Below are 25259 nucleotides of genomic sequence, written 5' to 3' on the forward strand. Positions count from 1 at the left end.
TCCCACTAGTTTATTCCAGTCCAGTTACATCACTGGCATGAATTGTCAGAATGGTCATCTTTGTTGCATGATTCGAAGGAAAGGATCTTTGGATGTGTGGGTGGGAAGGTGGTGAATAGCTGTGCCAGGGTTAATTTTAGTCAAGTAATTTGTCCTGGTTGTTACTACAATCATAGCTTCTAATCAACTGTAAGAAATTATGATGGAAAGACCTGACTTCAAAGTATGTGAGAAGGAACTGCAGATGCTAGTTTACACTGAAGATAGAAACAAAAAGCTGGAGTTACTCAGCAGGTCAGGCAGCATTTCTGGAAAAAAGGAATAGGTGACTTTTCGGGTCGAGACCCTTCATCAGACTTCAAAGTGCGTGACTTCAAAGTATGATGGTCATGACGAGGTGCTTATTCTGCATGGGAAATGTGGCAAGAAATGCACATGCAACCTTTGTTTGGCACAGACAAGTACCAAAACATAGTTGCAGAGTAAGCATTTGTGCCCCATATCTGAGGAAGGATGTGCTGGCTCTGGAGAGGGTCCAGAGGAGGTTTACAAGAACAATTCCAGGAATGAGTGGGTTAGTATATGATGAGCGGTTGACAGCACTGGGTCTCTACTTGCTGGAGTTTAGAAGGTTGAAGGGGCAACCTCATTGAAACTTGCTGAATAATGAAAGGCATAGATAGAGTGGATGTGGAAAGGATGTGTCCACTGTTGGGAGAGTCTCGGACCAGATGTAGCCTCAGAATTAAAGGGTGCTCTTTTAGAAAGAAGGTGAGGAGAAACTTCTTTAATCAGAGGGTAGTGAATCTGTGGAACTCATTGGCTGTGGAGGCCAAATCAGTGAATATTTTAAAGACAGAGATGGACAAATTCTTGATTAGAACGGGTGTCAAGGATTATGGGGAGAAGGCAGGAAAATGGGATTAAGAGGCATAGATCGACCATGATTGAATGGGGGAGTAGACTCGATGGGCAGGATGGCCTAATTCTACTCCTATTACTTTTGAACTTGCTGATGCCAAGCCAGAGCAATGTAGACTGGGCATCCGCAACCCATTCAACTTTGTACGCTGATCTGCTTAACGGAGACTCAAAATTCCAGCTTGCACGGCTAGAACTACCCAAGGCTGAAACCTGACTTTTATTTTTCAGTATGATGAGTTGGTTCCAGCCTCGTTGTCAACAAAATATGGAGGATTTTACATAAACACAGGAACGTTGCAGTTCCGGCAGACTTCAGACACTGAAGACGAAGATGTAGTGGGGAAGAAAAGATTGAAATCTCCTAAAGTGAGTAATGGTTTGGTTTAAAATTCAGCGATTTAAATCAGATTTTTATCATTTTAATCCTGAATGTTTTCTTCTCTTGTCACCTTCACGGAGTGCCCCACACCGCTGTCAAACACTTCATAAGGACATAGGTCCAAGGAGCTGAATTAGGCCATTCGTCCCATCAAGTATCTATCTTTCATTCCCTGATACTAATCAATAATCTGTCAATCTCTCCCATTGACAGCCTTCTGTGGCAATGAATTCCACAGACTCACCACCCACTGATTAAATACATTTCTCCTCATCTCCTTTTTAAAAGTATGTGCTTTTATTCTCGGGCAATAACCTCTGGTCCTAGACTCCCCCACTAGCGGAAACATCCTCTCCCCATTCACTCTATCAGGCCGAGGCAAATTAGTGAGGGGAAACTTTTTGTCCCATTTCAAGGACTTGTTGCTGCAGTTGGATTGGTGACTAAGAGCTGGACGTTTAAAGTTTACAATGCTAACCTCCTTTGCAGAATGAGTTTGAAAACCTGGAGCACTGGCCTGACACGTGGTCTGTGGTGCAAGTTATTGTGCAATAAAATTGACTTATTCCATCTGTTGGGCATATTTTTTAATTGTTTGTCATTTGGAGTGAGCACTTCAGCCCCATTTTCTTCCTTTAACCATGTCATCTTATGCGTTTCAAATATTTATTCATTTCATTTTAAGTGATCTAATTACAGCTTAATTAGCTGCCAATTTGTAAAACATTCCAAATTCTAATATCTCCCAAGTAATAAAGTTGTCTTCAAACTTTCCCATCATTCAGCCAAGTGTAAGTCTTCTATCTCTGGAGTCTGAAGAAGGGTTTCGGCCCGAAACGTTGCCTATTTCCTTCGCTCCATAGATGCTGCCGCACCCGCTGAGTTTCTCCAGCACCTTCGATTTTCCAGCATCTGCAGTTCCTTCTTAAGCACAAAAGTCTTCTATCTCTGCCTCTTTGTTAAGCTTGGTATTTTATCATTTCCAAATGATGTCCTGAGATGCAAAAGTCTTTCAACGGCATACTGACAAATCTCCACGTTCAACTTGTGCGTGGTCTTGGGAAGGGCGTAATTGGTTGCTTTCAAGCTCCTGCGCTCTTATATACTTAATAATAAGCAGAAAAGTTGGTGTGTGTGTGTTTTTTTTAAGAAACAAAAATTAAGAGATGGAGAAGACAGGGTGGCAAAAAAACAAAGAAGGACGGATGAAGGAGGGATGAAAGAGAAGAAACCAAGGAAGCTAAAGGTTCCCAATGAGTCAGGGTGAGTGAGTGGTATTGAAATGCTGAGTGCAATATTTCTTAAAAAACTGTGAGACTAGGTCGACCACGGGGGAAATGGAGGAGGATTGGCCAAATTCTGTGCCTTCCATCACAGTGAATGCTGTGTTGAATGTTTGTGTTAATTTTTTATTGTGTTTTTGTGTGTTCTTTTTTCATTATACTGCTGCTGGCAAATTCATTTCACTTGCATTATATGTGCAAGTGACGAATAAAACTGATTGATTGATTGATTGAAAGGTATTAATGTTAAAGTGGAGGGAGGAGCCGTTAGTCTTTTCCCATTTCAGACTCTTTTCCTGTGCTCAGATCTCTTTAAACAAATGTATGAGGTTTCCTCTGCATGTTGTCCAAAATGTTAATTCTGCTTGATGGTTCGTCTTCTATTGGAGGCTTTAGATCAGTCACGGTTTAATTTGATTATGTTGCTATGTGTTTTGCTATTCCATGACAGTTTAGTCCTCTCACCTGTTAGCTTGCATGAAAACATTTAGAAGGCAGAAGGTACAGGAGCCTGAAGACTGCAACAACCAGGTTCAGGAATAGCTACTTCCCCACAACCATCAGGCCATTAAACCTGGCTCGGACAAAACTCTGACTATTAATAACCCATTTTCTGTTATTTGCACTTGATCAGTTTATTTATTCATGTGTGTATATATTTATATCATGGTATATGGACACACTGATCTGTTTTGTAGTCACTGCCTACTATGTTCTGTGTGCTGGAGCAAAGCAAGAATTTCATTGTCCTATACAGGGACACATGACAATAAACTCACTTGAGGTAGCACGGGATTACATGGTACCCGTGGCGGAGTGGGGAACTCTCCCTGACCTGACATAATAATATCTTGGATATATGACAATAAAACACACTTGACTCTTGGATTGTCAGTGCACTGTTGTAACTGCTGCTGTGGTTGCCTTTCAGAGTGGTGGCCCTCAATGCGGTCAAACATCAGAAGAAGAAGCGGAAAAATCACAACGACACGCTTTCTCTGGCCGAGATGCTCAAAAAGTTCCAAAAGGAGAAAGAAGCCATGAAGAAGCAGGAGACCAGCGTGAAACAACTGCCTGCCTCCCAGCCGACCGACCCGGCGACAAAGAACCCCGGCCTTTCCGAGTACAACCTCGCTGCCTCCGATCAAGTCTTTTCAATTCTGGGGAGTTCCAACGAGAACGACTTGCTTCAGGAAGCTGCCAACGCCATGGAGCTGCTCGGGGATTTGGACATCGATAAGCTGCTGGCTGAGACACCCAGTGGAAGCCCGGCTTCTGAACCCGAGGACAGCAGCAACACTGTGGTGTCTTCAAGCTGTATCTTGCCCGCCCTGAGCCAAAAGCAGGTGTACCAGTTACCAACAGGAATATCCTCTCATCTTGAAAAGCGCCTTCGTGATCTTAAGAATTTATGTTCTATGCATTCGAGCAACGAAGCCTATGTAAGTACACTGCTTTGAAAATTGATCATTTTTTGCTGCATTTCTAATGACGTTTTGCCTCCTGGGGCAGTAATATCAGGCAGCAACTCCAAAAGTTGTCCCAACCTTTGGTGCAGTCTGTGTGACGTTTGTATGTTCTCCCTGTGACAGCAAGAGTCCCCCCCCCAGCTGCTCCAGTTTCCACCCACAGCCCAAAGACAAACTGGTCGGTAGATTAAGTGGTCACTAAACTGCCCCAAGGATTGGAGTTGACGGGGACACGAGAGGGAAAAGTGGGATTAGTGTGTCAGTCATCGTGTCCAAGAAGCTTCTGTCCGTTGTAAAGAGTCCATCTAGTTCCTAGTCAATATAGCTTAAACTTTCCTTCCTGTTAACAAAGTGGTGGACCAAAACCAGAGCGTTATCTCTTAGATGGACACAAATTGCTGGAGTAATTCAGCGGGTCAGAAGTAAAAGGATGGGTGAAGTTTTGCGTCAGGATCCTTCTTCAGATTGAAGAAGGGCCCTGACCCGAAAAACATCATGCACCCTTTTTCTCCAGAGATGCTACTTGACACGCTGAGTTACTGCAGCACTTTGTGTCTGTCTTGTGTATAATCCATCTTCTGCGGTTCTTTGCTTCTACACATTACCTCAAGGGTTTCTCCGCCTATGGGATGTTATGAAGCTGTGAGATGTTATGGGCACTCAGATAGGTTAAAGGGCCTGTTTCTATGTGTATTACTATTATTTCAGCACAGTTTGAGGCAGTGAAAGATGTTGTGCCATGATGTGGGGCAGTAATGGCAGATTAAATGAGTCGAGGCATATATATAGACTGAAGTAACTCAGCGATTATTCAAGCATTTTGTGTCTAGCGTGAGTGTCCTGGTGAACTACTGCGCTGCCGCCGCCCTGTAGGCCCGACTCGCCCAACAGGCCTCCCAGGGGACTGCGGAGAAGCCGGGCAGCGGGGCCTGTCTGGGCCAAAGGAGCTTCAGCGGTGGCGATGGGAGCCTCGGCAGCGGGAGCCTCGACGTAGGCAGCGGTGGGACCTCGGCGGCAACGAGAGCCTCGACAGTGGTGGTGGGGCCTTGCGATCGACGGTTGATGAGTGTGAGGGGAGGTGGGAAAGACAATGGGGGTGTGGTGGGACCGCTGTGAAGAACAACGGAGGACACGGCGTGGGGGGACGGTGTGTGAACAAAGGGGAGCCCGGTGTGGGGGGTGGGGGGGGTGGAGCACTCTAGCTTTACAATCCTCTGCCCTGGGGATAAGCCTGCATTTGTTTGTTTGTTCGTTCGTTTTGGTGAAAGCACCGTACACACGGCAACCAGCCAACAGTTGCTTGTCTTTTTCATTTTTTCTCCCTCACTCTTAATTTTAATTTCAAGTTTTCGTGTACCTTGTCGTGTGTTGTGACCGTTGGCAGACCAAATCCCCTCCGGTGATGAGTAAAGATTTATCATATCGTATAATCACTGAAGTTCAGCTAGGAGCCTCTTTTTTATTCTTATCTCCAGCTGTAGTCCTGAACCTTGTCAAGTTTGTGATGTGTGGATGCCAGATGCCTTTGTGGAACAGTACACCTTCGAAGACAGTATACAGTCTTGGTTCTGAACAAGCATTAGCATGGATTTTTACATCATAGCTACTGATAGAGAGGGTTCCTGCCCCACTGATCTGTTGCACAGTTCCCTGGAGTATCCAGCCAATTCCAAAACATCTTGTGCGAGGAACCATATCACGTAGTCAACGCTTATTGTTTTAAAGGCCCTGTCCCACTGTACGAGGTAATTCAAGAGCTCTCCCGAGTTTCCCCTGATTCGAACTTGGAGAATTACGGTAATAGCCCCTCGTAGGTACTCGGGGCTCTCGTGGACATTTTTCAACATGTTGAAAAAAATTCACGAGCTTACCACGATTCCCGAGTACCTGCCGTTTGCGTTACGAGCCGCTAAGAGACGTCCCGAGCTCCGACGTACCCGCGACGTACATTCTTTGTACTTACCACGAGTTTGATTTTTTTTTAAACTCGGGAGAGCTCTTGGATAAACTCGTATAGTGGGACAGGCCCTTAAGACTTTTTTAAATGTTGCAGGTATGAAACTGGAGATGTATATTGTAGTGAAAATACCGTGAAAACACACTGTACGAGGTAATTCAAGAGCTCTCCCGCGTTTCCCCTGATTCGAACTTGGAGAATTACGGTAATACGGTATAGCACTCCTATATTAAAATCTACAGTGACCAATTGGAAATTTTGGGCCTGGATTCTAACTATACATTAGATAGTTAATATCCAGAAAATTGTTATAAGGCAGCCTATGAGTTTAATACTGCGACTTACAGTGAACTATGGATGACCATTTTGTTTCTGCACTATTATTACGGTTATCAATTTATTGAATATATTGAATGTTTTATTTATTACATTGCGTTTACAAGCCTGTTAAGCTGCTGCAATTAAGAATTTCAGTGTTCTGTTGTTTGTACATATAAAAATGAAACACTCTTGATAATCTGCATCTTTAAAACCGAGGAAGGGTTTCGACCCGAAACGTTGCCTATTTCCTTCGCTCCGTAGATGCTGCCTCACCCACTGAGTTTCTCCAGCATTTTTGTCTACCTTCCTTAAAACTGAATTCTGTTTACTCAGGTTGGTAAAGTTTCTGAAGGGGAAGGAAAAAAGAAATTCTTCACCGCAGACATCAACACTATCCTGCTAGAGTAAGTAATTTTGCATTCTTCAAACATATAAGATCGCAAGCAAGACCTTCGCTTTACAATTTTCACAATAAAGTTAATAGGATTTTAGAGAATGACGCAGAGATGTTGTGGGCTGAAGGGCCCGCGTCTGTGCTGTCTATGTTCATGTTGGTGGATAATGCCAATACTGCCACAGTATATGGCACGACCTAATGAAATGGCTCAAGACATCAGGTTGTCCAAAACTATTATTGTGCAAACATAAAAGATGCTAAATATGCTAAAACTGAGGGGCATCTTTTTCGCACAGTGAGTGGTGGGAATATAGAAGAGGTGTCAGTTGAGGTAGTTGAGGTAGGTACCATAACAGCACCAGACATTTGGACAGGTATTTGGATAGGGAAGGTATAGAGGGAAATGGGCCAACGTGGGCATGTGGGACTAAACATAGAATCATAGAAACATAGAAATTAGGTGCAGGAGTAGGCCATTCGGCCCTTCGAGCCTGCACCGCCATTCAATATGATCATGGCTGATCATCCAACTCAGTATCCCGTACCTGCCTTCTCTCCATACCCCCTGATCCCCTTAGCAACAAGGGCCACATCTAACTCCCTCTTAAATATAGCCAATGAACTGGCCTCAACTACCCTCTGTGGCAGAGAGTTCCAGAGATTCACCACTCTCTGTGTGAAAAAAGTTCTTCTCATCTCGGTTTTTAAAGGATTTCCCCTTTATCCTTAAGCTGTGACCCCTTGTCCTGGACTTCCCTAATAACATCGGGAACAATCTTCCTGCATCTAGCCTGTCCAAAACCCCTTAAGAATTTTTGTAAGTTTCTATAAGATCCCCTCTCAATCTTCTAAATTCTAGAGAATATAAACCAAGTCTATCCAGTCTTTCTTCATAAGACAGTCCTGACATCCCAGGAATCAGTCTGGTGAACCGTCTCTGCACTCCCTCTATGGCAATAATGTCCTTCCTCAGATTTGGAGACCAAAACTGTACGCAATACTCCAGGTGTGGTCTCACCAAGACCCTGTACAACTGCAGTAGAACCTCTCTGCTCCTACTAGAGTAGATGGGACATCTTGGGGTCAGAATATGCAAGTTGGCCACAGTGTACGACTCTAGGCTAAAACTTGGAGAATGCTCAAATACTATGTGGTGACATTTTCCTTCACTGTGCACTGTGAAGATGACAAATTCAGCGAGACAGTCAGCTGGGATTTTGAACCAAAGCTGCTTAGGCAAGAAGCCACGTATGCTGTGGGAGTTGGAGGGTGGGGGGGAGGGGGGGGCATTGCTGGATGCAAGTTTTATTATTGATGCCATGGTGCTAACCCTCCGGTATGTCTGTGCAGCATTGAATTGCAGGTGCAGGAGCTAAACCTGACTCAGCGTTCGGGAGTGTACATCTACCTGGCTTCCTTCTTGCCCTGCAGCAAGGACACGCTCATGAAACGTCTGAAGAAGCTACACCTCAATGAGCAGGTACATGAAGCTCAAGGAAAAACAAACAGCAGCTTGTTTGTGTTTTCCAAGGGCAAGCAATTTTGTTTTGTGTACATTCCCTCCCTGATAAAACAAGTTCAAAGAAGAGATGCAGTTGGCAAGGCCATTGTGCCCGTTAAGAATTGAAAGGAGTTGGCAAAAGACCTGGTGGGAAGAAACTCCAGAGAAATTTCCACCGTGAATTAATGAAATGCATATGAAGTGGATATTTTAGTTGCTTTCAAAAGGCAATTGAATATGTAAGTTAAAGTCATGCAGAATAGAAACAGGCCTTTAAGTCCACACGTCCATGCCTGTTAATGCTAATCCCATTTTCCAGCACTTGAGCTCAAAGCCTATGCTGCGGCAATTCAAATGCCCATCATATGTATTCCATGTTACAAACAACCTCTAGGAGCAAACATTCTTCCTCAGAAAGCCTTTAAACCTCATTAAAACGTAAGGTTTCTGTTTTAGGCACCTGTGTTAAGGGGGAGTGTTTTTCCACTTTCTACCCTCTCTGTCTGTGTTCCTCATAATTTTCTCTACTGCTCTCTTCAGTCTCCCCTGTTCCAACAAAAACAAATCCAGCCTACGAGGACTTTCCTCTTGACCGAAGTGTTCTATCTCCAGTAGCACCCTGGTAAATGTGCCCAGGGTAATCTACATCCTTCTATGTGGAGACCCCACACGTCTCAATCATGGACTGTTAACTCTGCTGCCCTCGGACAAAGGATATCGTAGCATAAGGAGCAGAACGTCAAGGTTTTGCAACAGCTTCTTCCTACGAGCCATCAGACCAATTCCATCTAATGGGCCGCCACCATTATCTATTTTATCTTTTTATCCATTTTATCCTTCTGTTTAATGTTGTGTTGCACGGGGAGCCAAATGCAACAGAATTTCATTTAGAATTGCATATATCGATGTATTTCTAAATGACAATAACGTTTTGATTGATTGATTTGATTGACTAGAACTGCACATGCAGCTGCTCCTGTGGGCTTACCGTTGTTTTATATAGCGGTTATGGTCTCTGCTTGCCATATTCCATATCCCAGCAGTTGAAGGCAACCATTACATATGCCGTCATAACCATCTTACCTGCCTATGCAACCAACTTCTATACCTATGCTACCATCTTCAGCGATCCTAGGACATGTAAACTAAAGTCCCTCTGTTCAGTCTGAAGAAGGGTCTCGACCTGAAACGTCACCTATTCCTTTTCTCCAGAGATGCTGCCTGACCGGCTGAGTTACGCAAGCTTTTTGTTCCTTCCTTCTGTTCCTCAGAACCACTGGGGCATTCCATTCATTGGCTACATCTTAGCCTTATTCTCCCTCTTCAGTACATCACCTTGCACTTATCAGGATTAAATTTCATCTGCCACCGTTTTGCCCATCTCATCAACTGATTGTATACCAAGACCACTCTCCTCGTGGCCTACATTGTTTGTGTTATCTGTGATCTGACTATTCACATCTCTTGCATTGATATTGAAATTGTTTCTTGGTCCTCCAAAATATTCCAAATGGAATTTAAACTGGAGGTGGTGAAGGGAGGGCTTAAGCCAGAAAGGGTTATTGGGAAGAAAGAGCTGCTTTAAATTTAGTTGCATCTGGTTGGGTAACTATAGTTGGGTGGAGATTATTCCGTGCTTTAATTGTGCGGGGGAAGAACAAATTGCTGTACACATTTATCTTTGTAGCTGGGATCACAAATTGGATCGAATACCCTCGTCTGCTCCTAATTGGTTTGGGTTTGGTGTAGGTCTTGTAATCTATGTCGAGCTGACCATTTAACATTTTGTAAAAACAGGTCAAACGGTGAGTTTCACGTCTGTCTATGTATCATCATTGGTGATCACTCGAAGTCGAGTATGATTGTCCTTTCTGGAGGGTCATTTCTGTTGGTTCTAGGGATTTGCATGTGGTATCCCCCTGTGAGTGACACATTGTAATGTTGGGAGACTGGTACAGAGACAGCCTTGACAGATTGGTCCGAGGTTCCACAGCCACAATCCCCCTCGGGGCGGACTCCACGCTGCATCTCTAAACTAACCTAAACCTTGTTGTTTGCCACCATGTTTCACCCACTATAACAGCACCCACACTTCAAAAATCACTTCATCGGCTGTGCTGTGGGAGGCGCTGAATCCTGAAATGCACAATGGAAATAGTTGTATTCCTCTCTCGATGTCTGTGTTGCCTTCGCAGGATGAGCGGTTGCGTGATCCTACTCAGAAACTGAAGGAAGCGGTGGCAAATGCGATGCCGGTACAGCTGATAAAATTCCAGGAGGAGCTCCAAGCACATACACAGGCCAGGTTTGCCAAGTACGTGTACTCTTCCACCTTTTCCCCCCCAAATGCTCTCTGCCAAGTGCTGCACAAAGCTTCAAATAATAGGTCATTAAAGTCTTTAAGAAAGAACGGAAAAAATCGAAGGTAGACAAAAATGCTGGAGAAACTCAGCGGGTGAGGCAGCATCTATGGAGCAAAGGAATAGGTGACGTTTCGGGTCGAGACCCTTCTTCAGACTGATGTGTGGGGGTGGGAAGAAGAAAGGAAGAGGCGGAGACAGTGGGCTGTGCTAGAGCTGGGAAGCGGGGTGGGGAAGGATGGAGAAAGCAAGGACTACCTGAAATTGGAGAAGTCAATGTTAATGAAATTAAAGTCTTGAGTGTTCTAGGACTGGGGGAAGTTACAATGATTTAAGTAATTGGTATGAAAACTGAGATGAGGATTTCAAAACCATTTGCTGTTGGACAGAGAACAGTCAGTGAGTTCATGGATGTCGGGGTGTGAACAGGTCTTTTACAACAAAGAATGCACCAACCCTCCCTGGGTAGCACAGTCTTTGACCATCCGCAGAGAAATACGTTCAATGATTAAAAACCTCATGTCTGACATAAAGGTCACGGTTACATAAGTGTCACCTCCGTTCTACAGAGTCGTACGATGTGTAAACAGGCCCTTCGGCCCAAATTGTCCACATCGACCAACATGCCCAAACTACACTCGTCCCAACTGCCTGCTTTTGGCCCATATTTCTCTAAACCTTTCCTATCCATGTACCTGTCCAAATATCTTTTGAATGTTGTTATTAGTACCTACCTCAACTACCTTATCTGGCAGCTTATTCCGTATACCCACCACCCTCTGTGTGAAAAAAATTACCCCTCGGGTTCCTATTAAACCTCTTCTTATAGGTAATACTCTCTAAAGTAGGGGGGGGGGACGGGGACCTGGTCTGTGATAAGAGAACTATTTAAGTCCTGAAGCATAAACTGACGGATGATGTGTGACCTACTGAGCGCTTCCAGCATTTTTAGCCTTTATTTCTGATTTCTGTCATTTGCAGATTTTTTTTTTTTGACTTCCATGCATTGACCTTGTCATTGGCCTTTAGTCATTAGCTGGAGTTGGTGCCTGCACCTGTGCGAATAATGCAGATCAGCTTCTGTAACGGCAATCTCTAAACTTTTAATTACCGTTATTTTACTACTCGGGGATGTGGTGAAGATATAGTACACGCACAAACAGATAGCAAAAAATTATCTTCCACTCGTTGATTCTTGTTTAAATTGTCTTTTATTGATGTAATACAAAACAAAAAAAGTATTCATAACTTTTCATTCTAACTAACTGTTTCTTCCGTGTGACGTCTCGTGAACATGAATTATTATACAATTATTTATTGTCATTTGAACCTCAAATTAAATTTGGTTTCTGCAGTCATACAACAAGAAAAGAACCAAGACACACACCAACACAATTTACACAAACATCCATCACAGTGAATCTCCTCCTCACTGTGATGGAAGGCAAAGTCTTGTCTCTCCCCTGTGCTCCATTCTTCTCCCGATACACAGTTAAAAACAATATAAAAACCACAACAAACTTTTAACTTCAACGGGACAAAAATTTAAAAAGAGATAGACAGACTGCAGAGGCCGCTGCCTCGAGGCACCGCCCAGGATGTGATCGTGGTAAAAACTGCTGTCCTCGCCATCCCTCGAGGCAGACTTAACTCTAAATCTCTGAGTCTGCGCTAGCCTCACCAGATGTAGACGCACCCCTCTACATATCAAATCCCACCTACCAGCGTACATACAGATAAGAACTAGAAATATCTATAATATTCTGACTTAAGCATAAATGACTTCTACAGCTTCTCTCCTTGAATGCACCTGCGACGAGGGGAACGGAAGTCACTCCCCAGCCCCCTCAATGATGTACTTGTTCTCTCTTCAGGATGGCATCTGAAGAGGATCGGGATAAAAATGGATCTGAAGAGGAGGACGAGGATAAGCCAGGGAAAAGGGTGATGGGACCGAGGAAAAAGTTTCTTTGGAATGATTATGTCAGGTATGAATTCTATGAACTGGGAGGTTTCTTTGCAATTTTTGGGGATATGATACGATAGAAATGTAATTATCCCAGGAGAGAAATTGGTCTGCCAACAGTCATAAAACGCACACGGTACATGAAACATTGTATTGTATTGTATTGTATATCTTTATTGTCATTTCCTGAGTATTCGCATACCCAGAGGAAACAAAAAAACGTTACTCAACCAGTGTCCATTCAGTGTGCATGAAAAATAAATAGAAGTAAGAAAAAATACATGTATCATGATCAAATTTAACACTCTACTAAACATTCAACAGGCGTTCCGACCGGCAGCGGCACAACAGTGGCTCTGCTGCAGTGTGGAGGTTTGTGCGCGATACTTGGCAGGGGGCAGAGTCCATTTAGCAGTCTTATAGCCTGTGGGAAGAAGCTGAGGAGCATCCTGCTGGTTTTGCAACTAATGCTCCTGTACCTCTTCCCAGATGGCAGGATGGAGAAAATGTCATGCGATGGGTGGTAAGGGTCTTTGATGATGGAGATGGCTCTGCTGATACATCTCTTCCTGTATATGTCCAGCAGGAAGGGGAGTGGAGCACCAATAATCCTGCTGGCGGTCTTCACTATCCTGTCTAGTTGGTGCCGTTCGTACGCCTTGCAGCTCCCGAACCAGGAAACATGAAATTAAAGTGATGAGTGGAGGGTCCAGGATTGGGGATGTGCAAAGAGGAGAGTTTGTGTACCCCATAAACAGAAGGGGGAGAACAGTTGTACAGTTAGGATCAGAATGTACATAGAAACATAGAAAATTAGGTGCAGGAGGAGGCCATTCGGCCCTTCGAGCCAACACCGCCATTCATTGTGATCATGGCTGATCGTCCCCAATCAATAACCCGTGCCTGCCTTCTCCCCATATTCCTTGATTCCACTAGCCCTCCATCTCCAAAGAAGTCTGAATGAATATATCCACCAGTTAACGGGACTCTTCATTTCTGTTTGTGGACTCAAGTGCGAGTCCCTGGAGTATTGAAGAAACCCAGTGTTATCAGATTGGTGTGGAATGGGGAATGGATGTGGCAAGCAACATGGAACCTTGTAGCTCCCTCTGGACCATGATCCAACCATTACACATCAGACCATCGTCTCCCAACTCATTTCCTTGGAAGATCTGCCCTCCACACCTTCCAAACTTGAAACAACACCTCGTAACTCAAGGACGCACAGGCACACCCTGACTTACGTAATAGATAACTTACTTAACTCGCACGTACATAAGCAATTCTTTAAACCCACTGATGCCAACCCGGCCTCCGCATCTCCGGAGATCCCACGGGTCTCTGCATTGAATAGTAAATTTACGCACACACAGTTTAAGGTGAAGGGGAAAAAAGTTAATAGGAATCTGAGGGGTAATTTTTTCACACGAAGGGTGATGGGTGTATGGATCAAGCTGGCTGCCCGAGGAGGTAGTTGAGGCTGCGACTATACCAAGATTTAAGAAACAGTTAGACAGGTACATGGATAGGACAGATTTGGAGGGATATGAACCAAAAGCAGGCAGGTGGGGCTGGTGTAGCTGGGACATGTTGGCCGGTGTGTGGGCAAGTTGTGCAGAAGACTCTGTTTCCACACTGTATCACTCTATGACTCTATCCAATCTCATCTTCAGCAGACTTCCCTTTGTTCCATCAATTACACTCCCCACCTTCTCTGCCACCTAAACTAAATTGTTCCTCTTTCCCAATTCTGATGAAGGGTTCCAGACTTTCTGCGTTCATTGTTTCCCATTCCACAGATGTTGCCTGATCTACTGAGACTGTCCACTGCTTTTATTTCAGGTCGCCAGCATCTGCAGTTTTCCCCCCGTATCTTTCCGTACTTAAAATTCAGCTGTCTGGCACTCACCCAGTAAAGGATTAACCTGAGCACTCACCAAACATATCCACGTAGTCAGGAATGTCAATTCTGCTTTAATTGGCAGGGTGAAGTGTTTTTTTTTTTTAATTTCCACTCGCTCACAAGCTGTTAAAGTCAAAACTGCTCTTATATTAGTATCGTGCATGTAATCTCCATACTTAGTTGCTCCAAGTAGATGGGGGTGAGCCTACTGTCATTTGTAGTGTTTTGGTTCAATTGTGTGGCTTTCAAAGGTAGTTCTGATTTACCGTGAGTGACTGGAATTGGTCATAGGCGTGACCAAGCAAAATAGCAAAGGACACTCTAAAGGATGAAGCATTTGCGTTTTTATCAACTCTGACCTCAACGTGCAATTTTATTGCTAATAGCATTTTATTTAATTTCAGATTTTCTAAGAAAAATCTTAATTTAATTGACAAATTACATTCTAAAATTTATTCCCCCCCCCCGTAGATTGTCTAGATTTGCTCACTTCCTGTCCCATTATGATTAAACAATTTTTGTTACTTTCGTAGCATGTTCTATTATGGCTGCTTTTTATTTTAACATTTCATCTTTTGTTGCCATGTTTTTAAATTAATCTTTTCTGAAAGTACCTTGTTTAAAAATGGCTACAATGGAATATTCCATAAACTATGACAGGGATGATCAAAGGATAGAAACAAGGAACTGCAAGTTGTGGTTTTCACAAAAGGACTAACTCAGCGGGTCAGGCAGCATCTCTGTAGAACATGGATAGGTGATGTTTTCGGGTCGGGACCCTTCGAGAGGATGATCTGATACGTCAAGAGGATTTGATAGGTTAGATGCAGAGAAACTCTCTCCTATTATGATAAAGACCAAGGACTGGCATATTGAAAGATCTCACCCAATTAGGAAATAATTCTCATAGGACAACTGATCATCTCAAAAGGATATTGGAGAAGTGAAATTTTGAAGACAGATTAGAAGAATTTTGTTGGCTAAGGGAATCATGAATACCAACAGATACATTATAGATAGAACAAAGTGCTGGAGTAACTCAGCGGGACAGGCAGCATCTCTGGAGAGAAGGAACGGACGACGTTTTGGATCGAGACCCTTCTACAAATACATTATGTTTGGTGTAGATTATTATTGTCACGTGTACCGAGGTACAGTGAAAAGCTTTTTGTTGCCTTCTATCCAGTCAGGGAAAAGATTACACATGATTACAATCAAGCTGTCCACAGTGTACAGATACAGGATAATGGTTTTGATGTTTAGTGCAAGATAAAGCCCAGTGAAGTATGATTAAAGATAGTTCGAAGGTGTTGGGAGGACCAGATTGCTCTCTAGTTGGTGATAGGATGGTTCAGTTATGTACAGATCAGGTATGATCTGATTGAATGCTGAAGCAAGCTCACGGAGTTGATCACCCTGATGTTCCTATAGCTCTGGATTATGTTTTGTGTGTGAACCCGCCATTTCCCACACATGATTATTTCTTTTTTTATCGTGCTGTTTAATTTGCCGCTACACCTCTTTTAGAAACACCAGCCCATTAAACTTTTTTTATTTTTAACCCTTTTCATTAGCTCTGTTTGTCTTCCACTTCATATTGTTCTCCATTTTCTCTTCTGCTTTGTCTCTCCCCACTGTTTGCAAGCTCATCTCCTTCCTCAATCTCAGCCCCGTCGTTACCCCAGCTCCAACTCAAACATCATCCCCCGCTCACCATTGCCATCATGGAAAAGTTCACCCCAACTGCTTTCCACCTCAACGCGTCTGTGACCAGTTTGCACGTCCCTGGGCTTGCCCCTACCTGCATAGTTCCTCATAAACCTTCGCAGAAGCCGAGTGTATTTGCATCGGTTTCTATTTTTACGGCATCTGATGCAATGTGTTCAACGAACCCGCCAAAACCGAAACTGGCACATTGCATAATTCGGGCAACGTATATTTTTCTTGTCCAGAACAACACAGCTGCAGCCATTGATAAATATATCTGGAACATAAAAGTGCTTCCTGTTATTGGGTCACTTCTTTCGTTTGGAACTCCTCGTATATCTTCAGAAACATAGAAAATAGGTGTAGGAAGAGGCCATTCGGCCCTTCGAGCCGCTTGACTTACTTAGCAGCTTGAGTGGACACTGGATGAAATGGAAATACGACTGTACAAACTACATCCACCGAGACAACATAGATTCTATCTAATCATTTGTTAATATTTAAGAGGACAAATAATCATAATCGACATGATGTGGCGGTTCATGATGTAGGTCGGCGTTGAATGTGTTAAGACACTGATCTTTAAGGTTTAACTGATGTAATTCCAGTTTATGGTGATATGATGTACCATACATAGATACCATCAATGCAAACTCAAATACAATAGATAGAGCAATGGGAAAGATACAGTATAGTTCCCAGCATTGTAGTGCAACAGTTCCTTGGACAACGTCCAATGCCCTCAATAGGGTGGAAATGAACTGGACACAACCCTAGCTTATAGAAGGTCCATTCAGATAACTGCAACTCCCGTTACACTGGAATCAGCCAATTTTCCCTGTCCCGCCTGCAACTTGTCCAAAACACCGCAGCGAGACTCCTGACGGGCACCCGAAAAAGGGACCACATCACCCCGATCCTGGCCTCTCTCCACTAGCTCCCTGTGCGGTTCCGAATAAATTTCAAGATCCTTCTTTATGTTTACAAAGCCCTTAACAGGCTTGCCCTCACCTATATCAAAAGTCTGCTTACCCACAACACCACCTCCAGGTCCCTCAGATCGGCTGACTTGGGGTTACTGAACATCTAGGCATAATCTCAGGGGCGACCGTGCCTTTGCGGTTGCAGCTCCTAGACTGTGGAACAACATCCCTCTTCCCATCAGAACTGCCCCCTCCATCGACTCTTTTAAGTCGAGACTTAAAACTCATCTTTACTCTCAAGCCTTTCTTGACGTCCTCTGAGGGAGGGCTACATTTATGTATGTACTTAATTTATGAACCAATGTTGTATAACGTTAGTACCTCCACCAATGTAAAGCACTTTGGTCAACGAGAGTTGTTTTTTAAATGTGCTATAGAAATATGCTAGAAATAAAAGTGACTTGACTAGATAAGGGTGGGGAAGAAGCTGTTCCTGAGTCTGGTGGTGCAGGCTTTCATACCTGTACCTTCTGCCAGACGTGAGCAGGGAGAAGAAGGAACGAGCAGGGTGGGACAAGTCTTTAAATATGTTGGCTGTTTTTCTGAGGCAGCGTGAAGTGTCGACAAGAGTCAATGGTGGGAAGTGTGGTCTGTATGATGGACTCGGCAACATCCACATCTCTCGTGGTCGGGTAGAGCTGTTCCCAAACCATGCTGTGATGCAACCCAACACAATGCTTTCTGTGTTAATCTGTAGGAGTTTGTAAAAGTCACTGGAGAGGTGCTGAATTTCCTCAGTCCCCTCAGGTAATAGAGGTGTCGGTGTGCCTCCTTGGCTGTCAGTCAGGCTTGGCTGTAGTTCCTCTCCTAGATTTCCCCAACACTGTCTCCAAAATAAGTGACCACCTTCTTCTTCTTTCATGTCCATCATCCATGTTTCAAATGTTGGCATCGCTGTTATCTTCCGTCCTGAAAAGGATGCAAGCTTCCGGCGACAATCATTGGGAGCCATCACCTGTTGCCATAGATTCAGATTCAGATTCAGATTCAATTTTAATTGTCATTGTCAGTGTACAGTACAGAGACAACGAAATGCATTGGGAGGGGGGATCTTATAGATGATGGTGGTAGCAGAATTAGCTGGGGATACTTCCAGTTTCCAGCCCCCCGCGACGTGGACAATAGGAGCAGGAGTAGGCCATTTGGCCCTTCGAGCCAGCACCGCCATTCAATGTGATCATAGCTGATCATCCCCAATCAGTACCCCCTTCCTGCCTTCTCCCCATATCCCCTGACGCTTCTGCTATGGGGCCACAAGTGACCCGGCACTAAAGGAAGTACATTCCATTAACAATCTCCTCGTCACTGTTCTCATCAGGGAATTGCTGTGTAATCTGGTGAAGATAAAACTGGGATGTTACGAACTGGAGCAAAATAAATCGCAGTCGGCTGAGGATTATCTGAAGACTTTCATGGAAACCGAGGTGAAGCCCATCTGGCCAAAAGGTTGGATGCAGTCACGGTAAGATGTCGGGTTTTTGTTGTTGTCATTTTTCGCTCCTCTTACATGGAACAGTACAGCACAGGAACAGGCCCTTCGGCCCACAATGTCTGTGCTGAATATGACGCCAAGTTAAACTGCTCATCTGTTTGTACATTATGTATATTTCTCTATTCTATTCCATGTGCCGATCTCAAAGCCTGTTAAACACCACGATCGTACCTGCCTTCACCATCACCCCCAGCGATATGTTCCAGGCCCCCACCGTCCTCCTTGTGAAAAAGAAACTTGCCTGCACGTCTCCCATTGAACTTTTCCCCCTCTCACCTTAAAACTATGCCCTCTAGTGTTGAACAATTCCACCCTGGGAAGGAAAAGGTTCTGACTGTCATTTCATCATGAAGCAAGATCAAATGATTAAAACAGTGATGGTTCTCTGAAATGTTTTTCTTTGTTTCAAAATTAAACTTTCCTTGCAATAAAACACATGCGATGTAAAAGCATAGCGCAAAACCCTGAACGCATTCATTGGTCTCCACACATTCAATATTGCCAGTGTTGTACTAAGTGGTGTTAAGAGTCTGAGAATTACTTTTAGCACTGAGCAGGTGGACAAAAATGCTGGAGAAACTCAGCGGGTGAGGCAGCATCCTCCTTCGCACCATAGATGCTGCCTCACCCGCTGAGTTGCTCCAGCATTTTTGTCTACCTTCGATTTCTCCAGCATCTGCAGTTCCTTCTTAAACATTTAGCACTGAGCATTTGTTAGGGATTATTTTCATTAGTCTGCTTCCTTTAATGTAAGAGTAATGAGGCTATTGGGAGGCAAAGTTATTTCAGGCAGTGGTTTACTTGCTTGAGAAAATGGATGAACATTTTTGTAAACTGTCAGTGCTATAGAATGGACTCACGAGGTTAGGGTAAGGAGGGCCGCACTCTTATTTTTTAAGTGCAAATCTGTTTTGACAACCACTATTGCACTGTGTTCCCCATTCTAAATTGCTAGCTGGAGAAAATAATCTCCCCGCTCCTGATTTATTGACCCTTCTGCCTGTCGGCACTGTTTCTCCCTTTCAATGTCATCATTTGGAGGAAGAGAAATCTGAAGGAGGGTCTCGACCCGAAACGTCGCCCATTCCTTCTTTCAAGATTATTAACTTGACCCATTCAAGATTATTCAACGTTGCCCATTCAAGATTATTAACTTGAAACGTTGACTTTGTTTCTCACACCACATATGCTTCCTGATGTAGTGAGGGTTCCCAGCATTTTATTTTTTTAATGTTACAAAATGGATGCTGTTCTGAGGTCAGAATGAAACGATCTTGAGTCGGGGGGTGGGAGGAGGTTTTATTCTGCTTCAGTATTTTGTTGAAATACCAAATCCAAGTTCATGTGGGTGCCCGTTGATGCCCCCAAAATGTTTTTTGGACCTGGTCAGATCAAGGACCTTTACGTTTCATTTCTGTTCTATTGCAGGATACTGCTTAAAGAGAGCAAGAAAGCGCATAACCATCTGACCGCCACACCGTGAGTAGAACCCATTGGCTTTTATGAACTGTTTTCCCTCCTTCCACAAAGACAGATCCTAGAATATGTATTGCAGGCATCTGCAGCTGTGCTGAGCCCCAGGGTTGAGCCTGGCTTTGCATGTCTCTGTACCTATCAAGGGTGAACTGGAGTAATAGAAAATCGGCTTGTACTCGCTTGAATGTAGAAGATTGAGGGGGGATCTTATCGAAACTTACAAAATTCTTAAGGGGTTGGACAGGCTAGAAGCAGGAAGATTGTTCCCAATGTTGGGGATGTCCAGAACAAGGGGTCACAGTTTAAGGATAAGAGGGAAATCTTTTAGGACCGAGATGAGAAAAACATTTTTCACACAGAGAGTGGTGAATCTGTGGAATTCTCTGCCACAGACGGTAGTTGAGGCCAGTTCATTTGCTATATTTAAGAGGGAGTTAGATGTGGCCCTTGTGGCTAAAGGGATCAGGGGGTATGGAGAGAAGGCAGGTACAGGATACTGAGTTGGATGATCAGCCATGATCATATTGAATGGCGGTGCAGGCTCGAAGGGCCGAAGGGCCGAATGGCCTACTCCTGCACCTATTTTCTATGTAATGTCTCCAGCACTTTCAAGGTCGGCTGCAGGAGGGATGTTAGTTTGCTCCACGATATCGAGCGGGCGGGCTGACCGGACTTTGAACAGTGGCGGCGCCCTCATATATAATCTATGCAACATTAATCTAATTTTGCAGTTGCATACGTGACACATACAGCACCATTGACTATTGAACATTAATCCTTGTAGAATACTGAGACATTATGCCTGTGTGTTATTATGTTTGGTGCAGGCATAACCAAAGAAAATGACAATTGTCTTTCTCTTTCAGATGGCAATTACATATTACCTTTTAGATTTTCAATGGTATTTATAAAATGTTGATTGGCTTGTTGCATTCAAGGACCTTTCTTCACTGTCTTTCCTTTTCTAGAGCCAAGAAGAAGGTTATACTGGCAGCGAAACCAAAAGTAAAGGTGAATCCTTCTATTTCCTTTTGCTCTGCTTTACATATAGACAACAGGCAACAGGTGCAGGAGTAGGCCATTTGGCCCTTCAAGGCAGCACCGCCATTCAATGTGATCATGGCTGATCATCCCCAATCAGTATCCCGTTCCTGCCTTCTCCCCATATCCCCTGACTCCGCTATTTTTAAGAGCCCTATCTAGCTCTCTCTTGAAAGCACCCAGAGAACCGGCCTCCACCGCCCTCTGAGGCAGAGAATTCCACTTTACTTTCTTCATCTTTACCTGGGACTTGGTTAATTAGAATACATCCCCAACCTGGAATGACACCTTTAATTAAGTAATTTCGGCTCTCTAAGCTTGAGAATAGAAAATGGATGTCTGTAAAATTGAAGTAGGAAAAATCTGCTCTTTCCAGTTGTTTAAGAAGGAACTGCGGATGCTGGAAAAATTGAGTGTAGACAAAAATGCTGGAGAAACTCAGTGGGTGAGGCAGCATCTATGGAGTGAAGGAATAGGTGACGTTTCGGGTCGAGACCCTTCTTCAGTCCGAAACGTCACCCATTCCTTCTATCCAGAGATGCTGCCTGTCCCTCTGAGTTACGACAGCATTTTAACCATATAACAATTACAGCACGGAAACAGGCCATCTCGGCCCTACAAGTCCATGCATTTTGTGTCTACCGAAGGCTATTATCTGTTCTGCAAGAGGTATTTTGACTTTTGGGCGGCAGTCAAGGTAGTCTGACAACAGTGTGTGTGGGAAAGATCTGCAGATGCTGGTTTAAATCGAAGATAGACACAAATTGCTGGAGTAACACAGCAGGACAGGCAACATCTCTGGAGAGAAGGAATGGGTCTGAAGAAGGGTCTCGACCCTGGTGAGTTACTCCAGCATTTTGTGTCTATCTTCGAATTAAACCAGCATCTGCAGATCTTTCCAACACACACCCATTCCTTCTCAATCAATCAATCAATCAATTAATCAATCAACCTTCATTGTCATCTTGCAAAGCAACAGTTGTACAGTGCAAAATGAGAAGACGTTTCCCAGGGAATACTGGAGCATCGCACATGAAACTTAAAACATTTCACACATAATAACAGTAAAAACAATCCAGGACCTGATGAAACAGTATAAATAGTTAAAAGCAGGTAAAACAGCAACATTAAAATACAGTAAAAACTGTCATTAAAATGTCCAGGGCAGCTGATTTGAGTGGCCAGTGCCAGAGTTATTAAAATGTCAGTGCAAAGCCGCAGAATCAGGTGACTGTGAGTACAGAGATGCTGCCTGTCCCGCTGAGTTCCTCCAGCTATTTTGTGTCTAGTCTCAGAGGCTCAGAGGGGATAGAGCCTTCTCTGTTGCTGCTCCGGCACTCTGGAACACCCTGCCGTTGCACATCAGACAGGCCCCCTCTCTGTCCGTCTTCAAATCCAGTGTTAAAACGCATTTGTACTCCCTGGCTTTTGACCATGCCTGAGGCTTTGCTTCTGTTTGTGGTGTTTTTGATGTTTCTTTATTTTACATGTCTTTTCCTACTATTTCTTTTGATTGTTATTTTTGGTGTGTATTAACTTTTTTGTCAATGATTAGTGATGTACACCACTTTGTTGCAGCTATGTTTGTTTTTAAAGTGCTCTATAAATAAAATTATTATTATTATTATTATTATTATTAGTCTGTGCTAACTCGTTGCACTTTTCATTCAAATAGGATTCAAGCCCAAAGAAAGAACAAAAGCTTTCTGCTCCTGTGGATGGTGGGCTGAAGGTGCTGCCGATGATCAGTGTCACACCGATCAGCATCTCCAGTTCCAGTTGTACGCCAAACCAAGACACCATCTGCTTGGACGATTCTCTGGATGAGGATCTGACCATTAAACCCCCCTCCTTGGAATCCGTGTCGGATGCTTTGTCCGTCTTCACCAAGATCACCAGAATCGTAAATAATTCTGTCCCGGCCACACCTCGACCTCAGCAGCTGATGATGATGAAGGAGGATAAGAAGGCCGTGGTCAAGATCACACCTCTGGCCCTTTGCCCGAAAGAAGCCGTGCCCGGCCCGAAGGTGGCGCTCGCGCCGTCTGCGAAAGAGGCCGCGCCGTCTCCGAAAGTCAGCACGCCGTCCCCGAGAGTGGCCGCCCCTTCCCCGAGGGTGGTGTCCTCTCCGTCTGCAAGGGTGACCCCGGCCTCGTCGCCGAGGCTGACCACCGCGCCGTCTCCCCGAGTGGCGACGCCCTCGCCCAGGCTGAACACCACGCCGAGCCCCAGGATCAGCACTGGGCCCTCACCAAGGGTGGCGGGCACGCCTTCCCCAAAGGCCTCCACGCTGTCTCCCGTCCCCCTGAGCTTCGGCCACCTGTTTGGCCACGGGGGTTCGAGCTCGAAGAAAGCGCAGGACTCGGGCCGGTCGGGAATGACCAGCCTGATTGCCGGCTACACGGCCCCTTCACCGCAGACGGTCAAAGCCTCGCCGGCGTCGTGCACGGCCAAGCAGCAGCAGCAGCAGCAGCAGCAGACGCAGCAGCCGGGAGGAGGCCAGAGGCTGAGCCAGGCCCAGGTGCCGCTCAGCAAGTTGCAGCAGCACCACCACAACAGCCTCTCCTCCTCCTCCTCCTCCTCGCCGCATGTGGCCATCGGCAAGGTCCACCAGAACCCGGTGGTGAAGCTGAGCAGCTGCCCGCAGCACCTGCTCCCCGGCCACCTGCCGCACATGGCGGACAAGGCCGCGGCAGCCTACCAGTCATCGTTCGCTCCCTCAGCAGCCGGCGGCAGCAGCGGCAGCAGCAGCAGCAGCAGCCCCCACCTGTCGTCCCGGCCTAGCCCCAGCCCACCTACCTCTGGCAGTTACATGCCCAAAGCCACGGCGGCCAGCAGCACCACCACCTCAGCGCAGGGCTTCAAACCTCCGTTCACCATGGTCAAATCTGCCGCTGCTTCCAGCCCGGGGGGGGCCGCTACCCTGTGCGGGGGCTCCTCCTCCTCCTCCTCTGTCGGCAGCAGCAGCAGCAGCAGGCAAAGTGGCGCCAAGCTGTCCGGCACCAGGCCCTCGTCTTCCCCTTCAGCCCCAGCCGCCCCAGTGAAAAAAACCTCAGTGCCTCAGAAACTGGTCGGGCCGCCCGCAGCCGGCGGCAAAAGCAGCGGCGTGCCCTGCCGCGGCGGCATGGGCAACGGCAAGGGCGTGGGCGTTGGCATCGGCATCGCCGCCGCGCCGGGGAGGAGCTGTGCCGCCGGCTCCAGCATCCCCGTCAGCCGGGCCGGGACTCCCAGCAACAACGCCGCCGCCGCCGCCACCGCCAACAGGAGCAGCCCGACCGCGGCCGGCACTCGGACTAATGTGAGCGGGGGCGCGGGAAGTGGTTCTCAGGTTGCTATCAAAATGCTGCCCTCCATTCACAGACCTCCCTCTGCCTCAGGATCATCAGCTGGCATCCAGGTAACCAACCAAACTCTCTGAAATCGGGATTCCAGCACCTCGCTGTCTCTGGGGTAGCTTTTGGTTAAGAGAGTGGGTGCCTTTCATGCAGACTGGAAGGCAGAATAATGGGTTACATTTAACTGGTGTCCCCACCCCTCTCCCCCTGCTCTCTACCCTTCCTCCCCCCCTCTCCCCTGCTCTCTCCACTCCCCTCTCCCCTGCTCTCTCCACTCCCCTCTCCCCTGCTCCCCCTGCTCTTTCTGCCCCCTCTCCCCTGCTCTCTCTGCCCCCTCTCCCCTGCTCTCTCTCTGCCCCCTCTCCCCCTACTCTCTCTCCCCTCTCTCTCTGCCCTGCTCTCTCTGCCCCCTCCCCTCCCCCTGCTCTCTCTCTCACCCCTCTCCCCCTGCTCTCTCCACTCCCCCCTCTCTCCCCTGCTCTCTCTGCCCCCTCTCCCCTGCTCTCTCTGCCCCCTCTGCCCCTGCTCTCTCTGCCCTGCTCCCCCCCTCTCCCCTGCTCTCCACCTCCCCTCTCCCCCTGCTCTCTCTCTCTGCCCCTCTCCCCTGCTCTCTCTCCCCCCCCTCTCCCCCTGCTCTCTCTGCCCCCTCTCCCCCCCCTGCTCTCTCTGCCCCCCCCCTCCCCCCCCTCTCTCTCTCCACTCCCCTCTTCCCCTGCACTCTCTGCCCCCTCCCCCTCCCCCCCCCTGCTCTCTCCACTCCCCTCT

General features: G+C 45.9%; 1 protein-coding gene across 1 annotated transcript in view; it reads left to right on the plus strand.

Moving 5' to 3' along the window:
- The window catches only part of LOC129713891 (ubinuclein-2-like), a 40382-nt gene that overhangs the window by 9221 nt on the left and 5902 nt on the right, over positions 1–25259 (plus strand). Inside the window, 11 exon segments of the mRNA XM_055663258.1 lie at positions 1153–1290; positions 2454–2566; positions 3518–4028; positions 6667–6737; positions 8081–8210; positions 10427–10545; positions 12466–12579; positions 18469–18612; positions 20071–20121; positions 21087–21129; positions 22835–24556. Of these exon segments, the coding sequence (XP_055519233.1) occupies positions 1153–1290; positions 2454–2566; positions 3518–4028; positions 6667–6737; positions 8081–8210; positions 10427–10545; positions 12466–12579; positions 18469–18612; positions 20071–20121; positions 21087–21129; positions 22835–24556 (3156 nt within the window).

Source organism: Leucoraja erinacea, chromosome 37, assembly GCF_028641065.1.
Source record: "Leucoraja erinacea ecotype New England chromosome 37, Leri_hhj_1, whole genome shotgun sequence".
Classification (NCBI taxonomy): domain Eukaryota; kingdom Metazoa; phylum Chordata; class Chondrichthyes; order Rajiformes; family Rajidae; genus Leucoraja; species Leucoraja erinaceus.